This window comes from Priapulus caudatus, unplaced genomic scaffold (assembly GCF_000485595.1).
Source record: "Priapulus caudatus unplaced genomic scaffold, Priapulus_caudatus-5.0.1 Scaffold39, whole genome shotgun sequence".
In the NCBI taxonomy this organism is placed as follows: Eukaryota; Metazoa; Priapulida; class Priapulimorpha; order Priapulimorphida; family Priapulidae; genus Priapulus; species Priapulus caudatus.
This window is the reverse complement of record NW_014577100.1, coordinates 809,557-818,176: the sequence shown is the minus strand read 5'-3', so window position 1 is coordinate 818,176 and position 8,620 is coordinate 809,557. Positions and strand designations below refer to the sequence as shown.

Genomic DNA, 8,620 nt, shown 5'->3' with positions numbered 1-8,620 from the left:
GATGGAAACCGTGCGGGACGCGATCGTAGCAGGCGACAGAAGACGCTGTCCGCCAGTTCGTCGCTGCGATCTTGGGCGGACGCGCAGTAGAGAATCTTGTACTCGTCGTCGACGATGATGTTTCGCGCTGACCGCCCATCTAGCGACTGCGTGCGAGTTTGCGAGCGATCGGGTGGTTTGGACTCGCAGACGCTCTTGATGCGAGGAGCGCTGAGCGTATCAGGCGGTCGCTCCTGCAGCGGATAGAGAGAGAGTATTATGATTAGGCGTGAGATATAAATGGGATAGGAAAAAGAGCGAGGATGAGAGAGACTAGAAGAAAGAGAGAGATGAAGAGAGGAAGAGGAGAGAGAGAGAGAGAGAGAGGAAGAAGAGAGGAGGAAAGAGAGAGACAGAGAGAGAGCGAGAAAGAGAGAGAGAGAGAGAGAGAAAGAGAGACGAGAGAGAGAGAGAGAGAGAGAGAAAAGAAGCGGTAGCGCAGAGAGAGAGAGAATAGAAACGCTTAATATTTAAGACAACATTAGGATAAGTTCAAGGTCAATGGGGGCATGCGACACGTGGAAAATACCCAGCAACATTCTCAGTTATACTAACCTGTTGTGTCATGGACTATGGCTTGCTTTATTACTGCTATCCTGATTTACGGGAGCCCCGAAGTGTCCCGTTCCTGAAATTGATGGATGACAGGCCGGGTGAGGGCAGCACGTGATACGAATGACGCTCCTACATAGAATTTACTAAGTTTCCACTTGACATGCGAATACTGACTGAATCAAGATTTAGTACACAACTGGACTGCGGTTGCTGATTCCTAACACATTCGCTGCGGGATTGCACAAATACGGGTTTAGCATACCGCATATACGGCACGCCACGCAACGTACGAGCATGTACGCACGCACGTTGGTACAGTGACGGTACGCATGTAGCGCACGCAACACCCGTACGTACCATAGTACGCGACGCACGTAAGAGGATGTTACGCACGCACGCACGTACGTACGCATAGTAAGCACGCACGGTACGTAGCGATGTCGCACGGCACGTACGTACGCATGTACCACGCACACACGTACGTAACGCATGTACGCCAGGCGCACCACGTACGTACGCATAGTACGCACGGACGCACGGTACGTACGCATGTACGCACGCACGCACGTGGACACGTACGCATGTACGCACGCACGCACGTACGTACGCATGTACGCACGCACGCACGTACGTACGCATGTACGGCACCACACACGTAGTACGCATGTACGCACGCACGCACGTACGTACGGGGCATGTCGCACGCAGCGCACCGTACGTAGCATGTCACGCACGCGCACGCACGTACGTAGCGCATGTACGCAGCGCACCGAGGCGCAGTACGTACGCATGTACGCACGCAGCATAACGGACCGCACACACACACACACACACACACCAACACCAGCACACAGCACAGAGCACAGCACACATACACGCACATCACAACACCACACAGCAGCCACACACAGACACACCACACACACACAGCCGCAGCCACGGCACTCACACACACACACACAACACCACACGAGATCACACACGCGTGAGCAATTAACGCGACCCAGCAAACACGAATATTTACACACACACACACACACACACACACACGCGACGTACGTACGCACCACACAGCACACACACACGCGGGCAACACAGATGCTTGTCAGCAACAGGTGGGCGTTATCGATAAGGCAGCAGCGTCATGACTCCTCGCTCCCGAGCTGCTGCTGCTGCCGGACGGCCGACGTGTGGCGACGACGAAACAGCATAAAACGCCGACGACACACGTCAGAAGGGCAGCGCTTTGCCTTCGCAGCAGCCGAGCGTAACGCCGTGTTGTGACGCGATACATCGTCGGTGGCAACCCACCTCCATCGAGTCATCGTCCTCGCTGGGGCAACACGTCACCGTCCCGAGTCTACGTCACTGCTGTCCAGGCCCTGTGTAACGTATAATGTATAACTATATACTATATACTTATATACTATATACGATATACATTGAATATACTATATACTATATACTATATACTATATACTTAATACTATATACTATTACATATAATATATGCTATATATAATATATACGCTAACTATATAACTATATAATATATACGCTAACTATATAAACTATATAATATATTACTATATACTATTATACTAGTATACTGATATACTATTATACTATATATACTAGCTGCATCGTATATATATACTATTATACTATATATATACTATATACATATATACTGCTTAAACGTGTTACGAAATTTATATATGTTATATGTATATATAGTATATATATATAATACTGATTCAGAAATGTACCACAAACACGCAACACCGGCAACATGCACTGCGCTCGAGCGCTGTGTGGAACGAATGTATTATAGTATACTAGTATATATATTACTATGTGCGAAATATATATACATATATATATATCATATATATATATATATATATACGAGAGAGAGAGAGAGAGAGAGAGAGAGAGAGAGAGAGAAGAGAGAGAAGAAAGAGAGGAGAAGAGAGAGAGAGAGAGAGAGAGAAGAGAGAGGGAGATGGAGGAGCCAGATGAGAGGAGGAGAGAGAAAAAGACGTATGAAGAGAGAGTAGGAGAGAGCAGAGAGAGAGTAGTAGAGAGAGAGAGAGCAGGGAGAGAGAGAGAGAGAGAAGAGAGAGAGAAGAGAGAGAAGAGAGCAGAGAGGGAGAGAGAGAGAGAGCGCGGCTCACACTATTGCAGTCTTACAAACTGTTTCACGGCCGTAGTAGCGGGTGAGAGGTGGGAAAAGGGGGAGGGTGGAGATCTAGCGGGGAGATGGGGATGGGAAAGGAGGGAGGCGGGGATCCTAGGCGGGAGAGGCGTGCGTGGGATAAAGGGGGGGGGAAGATCCTAGGCAATCCTCACCTGCGTACCATTGAAAAGATCCCCCCTCGGCGACTCTGCTCTCTTCACCCCTCCGCCAGACACAGCGCGCATGCGCATCGAGTACCCTCTCGGGGTTTCATCTTCAAGTCCTGGTTTGTAGAGGCGGACTGCTTACCGGGTTCTTGCTGATTCAGTGTATGTGGGGTAGATATCTTGACCAGCGCGACTAAACCACCTGAATGCACGTAAGCAGCTTAACTGCGTAGTAAACGGTACTTAACCCCGGTATCATCTCCAGCGCGCTCGCTCCCCATAAGAGTGTCTGCTAGCGAACACTATACACAAGCACTACGCGCATTTAGTTATCGGACATACTGTGGTGCACGCAAGCTTACTAGGGGAAACGTGTAGGAGATATGTTTCTGAACAGTACATTCAAGTGTGGCGACATAGGTCGCTATTACATAGGGCCTCGACTCATCGATAATGAGTGTTGCGAGGTAAGGGGTTAGGGTTTAGGGTAAGGAGTTTCTGTTCAAGACTAACTATGGGTATAAGTTTAGGAGGCATGGTTTAGATTAGGCGTTAGGACATGGTTAGTTCATGGTTGACGTTTTGTGGTTAGTCGGTTTGGCGGTAGCATGTAAGGTTATGTTACGGTTAAGATAGCGTTAGGAGTTAGGTTTGCGGTATGAGGTTCAGGTGTTAGCGCTAGGATTAGGAGTATTAGGAGTATGTTTAGCGTTAGGGTTAGGGTTGGGGATAGGATTAGGATAAGGAATATGTTTAGGGTCAGGGTTAGAGGCAGGGTTAGGGTTAGAGTTAGGGTTAGGGTTAGAGGTATAATTAGGGTTAAGAGTCTGGTTTTAGTTAGGGGTATAGTTAGGTTAGGGTTAAGGTTATGGTTATGGTTAGGGCTAGGGTTAGAATTAGGATCAATGGTAAGGTTAGGGCAGCGACATACTGACAACATCTAACGCGGGCGGATCGAGTGATCTAACGACGCCGACACCAATCTAAAACAGTAACATCCCGTGCGTAACGAACCACGTAACGTTCCTACGTTACCTACCCAGCGTTCTAGCGCGTATCTTCGTGTGTAGACACTATATTATCCCTCTCTCAGACACGTCTGCGTCGTTACCTGCGTCACCGCACATTCGCAGAATCGTTCACGACTCCTCTGTTGAACGCGTTTAAAAATCAATCACCAAAAACGCATCGACGTACCGAGCGTTGGCAGAAACCTTTACAAATCCTCACAGATCTCTATGAATGCCTCACAGATCCTGGCACTGAACGGGACGAACGCGCCTGTCCGACGCGACCTCCGTGCATGGAGACACGTGGTCCTCCTGCGTGTATGTGTATGTGTTACAAGCGCGGTAGTAACATTGATGCGCAAAAAGCCGGCGAGCGAGAGAGAGAGAGAGAAACCGGTTATGTGTGTCGACTCGCTCGACTTCTTCTTCACTCGCGAGCTGTTGTGCTGCTGGCTATGCTGCTGCTGCCTACGCTGGGTCGTTGCCCCTCGCGTGATCTGTATGTATGTGGAACGTACGGCCAAATGGACTTAGCTCGCTCGAGTCAGGAGTGTCATGAATAGGACCATCATCTGGTATATGTTTAGGAGTGTCAGTGATATAAGATGTATGTCATTTATACTATGACAGTCTCTGGTTATTGTCAGGACGTGTCATGATATATATCATGTCATCTAAGCTATTGACAGTCTTCCTGGTATTGTCAGAGTGTCATGATATAGATGCATGTATGTATAACTATGACAGTCTCTGGTAATGTTAAGGAGTGTCATGATATAGATCAGTCATCTATACTATGACAGTCTCCTGTATTGTTAGATCGAGTGTCATGATATAGATCATGTCATCTAACGTATGACGTCATCCTGGTATTGTTAGGAAGTGTCCATGATATAGATTATGTCATCTATAGCTATGCCAGTCCTCCTGGTATGTGTTAGGAGTGTGAATGATATAGATTTCATGTGCATCTATACTATGACAGTCTGCTGTAATTGTTAGGATCGTGTCATGATATATGATCATGTCATCTAATACTCTGACATGTCTCTGGTATTGTTAGGTCGAGTGTCATGATATAGACATGTATCTTATACTCATGAAGTCCCTGGTATTGTTAGGAGTGTCATGATATAGATCATGGTCATGCTATGACTATGACAGTCTCCTGGTATTGTTAATCGAGTGTCAATGATAATAGATCAAGTCATCTATACTGATGACCGTCTCCTGTATTGTTTAGGATGAGTGTCATGATATAGATATGTCATCTATACTATGACGAGTCGTCCTGTATTGTCTAGGAGTGTTATTGAATAGATCATGGTCATCTATCACTATGACAGTCTCCTGGGTAATTGTCAGGAGTGTTTATGATATAGACATGTCATTGCCTATCACTATGACAGTCTCGCTGGTATTGTCTAGGAGTGTTATGATTAGATATGTCATCTATTACTATACAGTGTCCTCCTGTATTGTTAGGAGTGTTATCGAATATAGATCATGTCATCTAATACTATGCATCTGCCTGTAATGTTAGGCAATGTCATGATATATCAATGTCATCTATACTGATGACAGGCTCCTGGTATTGTTAGGACGTGTATTTGTATAGATCATGTCATCTATACTATGACAGTGCCTGGTGATTGTGTAGGATCGAGTGTCATGATAATAGGGAGTCATGTCATCTATACTATGACAGTCTCCTGGTATTGTTAGGAGTGTTATGATATAGATCATGTCATCTATACTATGACAGTCTCCTGGTATTGTTAGGAGTGTCATGATATAGATCATGTCATCTATACTTATGACAGTCTTCCTGTATTGTTTTAGGAAGTGTCATGATATAGATCATGTCATCTATACTATGACAGTCTCCTGATATTGTTAGGAATGTCATGATATATATCATGTCATCTATACTATGACAGTCTCCTGGTATTGTTAGGAGTGTTATGATATATATTATGTCATCTATACTATGACAGTCCCCTGGTATTGTGTGTCGCGTCACCAATGACTCGATATATAGATATACTGGTCACAGAGAACGCTCAGCATGCTGCTGTATATATATTGCTGTTACTAGTAATGGGAGTTATACTAACATATGATAGTATGTGTAACGCTATATAGATATACTGTCACAGAGAACGCTCAGCATGCTGGCTGTATATCATATTGCTGTTACTATTTTAGTAATGGGAGTTATACTGACATATGATAGTATGTGTAACCGCTATATCGCTATACTGGTCACAGAGAACAGCTGATATAATATATTGCTGTTACTAGTAATGGGAGTTATACTAACATGATAGTATCACGAGCTAATAATACATGCGTTATGTATTATATTATATTATATTATATGTTAAATATTATATATAGTTTTAGCCCAACGATATGATAGTATCCCGAGTTAAGCTAATGCATAGCGTTATGTATTATACTATTATTAAATTAATTATATTATATATATGTTAAATATTAATTAATATAGTTATACCAACATATGATAGTATCACGAGCTAATAATACATGCGTTATGTATTATATATTATTATATTATATTATATTATATTATATGTTAAATATAATATATAGTTATACCAACATATGATAGTATCACGAGCTAATAATACATGCGTTATGTATTATATATGATTATAACCCTAATCCTAGCGCTAACCCTAACCATACCCGTAACCCTAACCCTAACCCTATCCTTAACCGTAACTATAACCTTACATGCTACCGCCAACCCTAACCCAAAACCTAACCATGAACGTAACCATGTCCCTAACCCTAATCTAAACCATGCCTCCTAAACTTAACCCTAGTTAGTCTTAACAGAAACTCCTTACCCTAACCCTAACCCTATCCTTAACCGTAACTATAACCTTACATGCTACCGCCAACCCTAACCCAAAACCTAACCATGAACGTAACCATGTCCCTAACCCTAATCTAAACCATGCCTCCTAAACTTAACCCTAGTTAGTCTTAACAGAAACTCCTTACCCTAACCCTAACCCTATCCTTAACCGTAACTATAACCTTACATGCTACCGCCAACCCTAACCCAAAACCTAACCATGAACGTAACCATGTCCCTAACCCTAATCTAAACCATGCCTCCTAAACTTAACCCTAGTTAGTCTTAACAGAAACTCCTTACCCTAACCCTAACCCTATCCTTAACCGTAACTATAACCTTACATGCTACCGCCAACCCTAACCCAAAACCTAACCATGAACGTAACCATGTCCCTAACCCTAATCTAAACCATGCCTCCTAAACTTAACCCTAGTTAGTCTTAACAGAAACTCCTTACCCTAACCCTAACCCTATCCTTAACCGTAACTATAACCTTACATGCTACCGCCAACCCTAACCCAAAACCTAACCATGAACGTAACCATGTCCCTAACCCTAATCTAAACCATGCCTCCTAAACTTAACCCTAGTTAGTCTTAACAGAAACTCCTTACCCTAACCCTAACCCTTAGCCTCGCACACTCTTATCTACGGAGGGCCCTATGTATAGGACCTAATTCGCCACACTTGAATGTACTGTTTCAGAAACTATCTCCTAACGTTTCCCTGTAACCTTGCGTGCACTACAGTATGTCCGTATACTAAATGCTGTGTAAGTGTTCGTAGCAGACACTCGTATGGGGGAGGAGGACGGGCTGGAGATGATACCGGGGTATATACCGGTTTACTACGATTAAGCTGCTACGTGCATTCAGGTGGGTTTACGTGCGCGCTGGTCAACATACTCTGCCCCACATACACGTGACAGCAAGAACCCGGAAGCAGTCCGCTCTACAACTCAGACTGAAGATGAAACCCCGAGAGGTGACTCGATGCGCATGCGCCGTGTGTCTGGCGGGGAGGGGTGGAGAGAGCGAGGTCGCGAGGGGGGATCTTTTTTCAGTGTACGAGGTGAGGAATTGCTAGGATCTCCCCCTCCCCCTTTTCCCACCCTCTCTCCCGCTAGGATCTCCCCCTCCCTCCTTTCCCACCCTCTCTCCCGCTAAGATCTCCCCCTCCCCCCTTTCCCACCCTCTCTCCCGCTAGCTACGGCCGTGATAACAGTTTGTTAAGAGCTGCATATGTGAGCGCTCTCTCTCTCTTTCTCTCTCTCTCTCTCGCTCGCCGGCTTTTTGCGCTATCAATGTTACTACCGGCTTGTAACACATACACATACACGGCAGAGAGACCGACGGTGTTCCATGCACGGACGGTCGGTCGGACAGGCGTTCGTTCCGTTAGTGCCAGGATCTGTGAGGATTCATAGAGATCTGTGAGGATTTGTAAAGGTTTCTGCCAACGCTCGGTACGTCGATGGTTTTTTGGTGATTTGATTTTTTAAACGCGTTCAACAGAGGAGTCGTGAACGATTCTGCGAATGTGCGGGTGACGGCAGGATAACGACGCAGACGTGTCTGAGAGAGGGATAATATAGTGTCTACACACGAAGATACGCGCTAGAACGCTGGTAGGTAACGTAGTAACGTACGTGGTTCGTTACGCCACGGATGTTACTGTTTTTAGATTGGTGTCGGCGTCGTTAGATCACTCGATCCCCCGCGTTAGATGTTGTCAGTATCGCTGCCCTAACCTTACCATTGATCCTAATTCTAACCCTAGC

At 45.2% G+C, this 8,620-nt stretch overlaps 1 protein-coding gene across 1 annotated transcript in view; it reads left to right on the top strand.

The window, feature by feature from the left end:
• The window catches only part of LOC106819579 (carbohydrate sulfotransferase 11-like), a 15,245-nt gene that overhangs the window by 3,314 nt on the left and 3,311 nt on the right, over positions 1-8,620 (top strand). Inside the window, exon 2 of the mRNA XM_014824195.1 lies at positions 1,758-1,823. Within this exon, the coding sequence (XP_014679681.1) occupies positions 1,758-1,823 (66 nt within the window). The remainder of the gene's footprint in view (positions 1-1,757; positions 1,824-8,620) is intronic.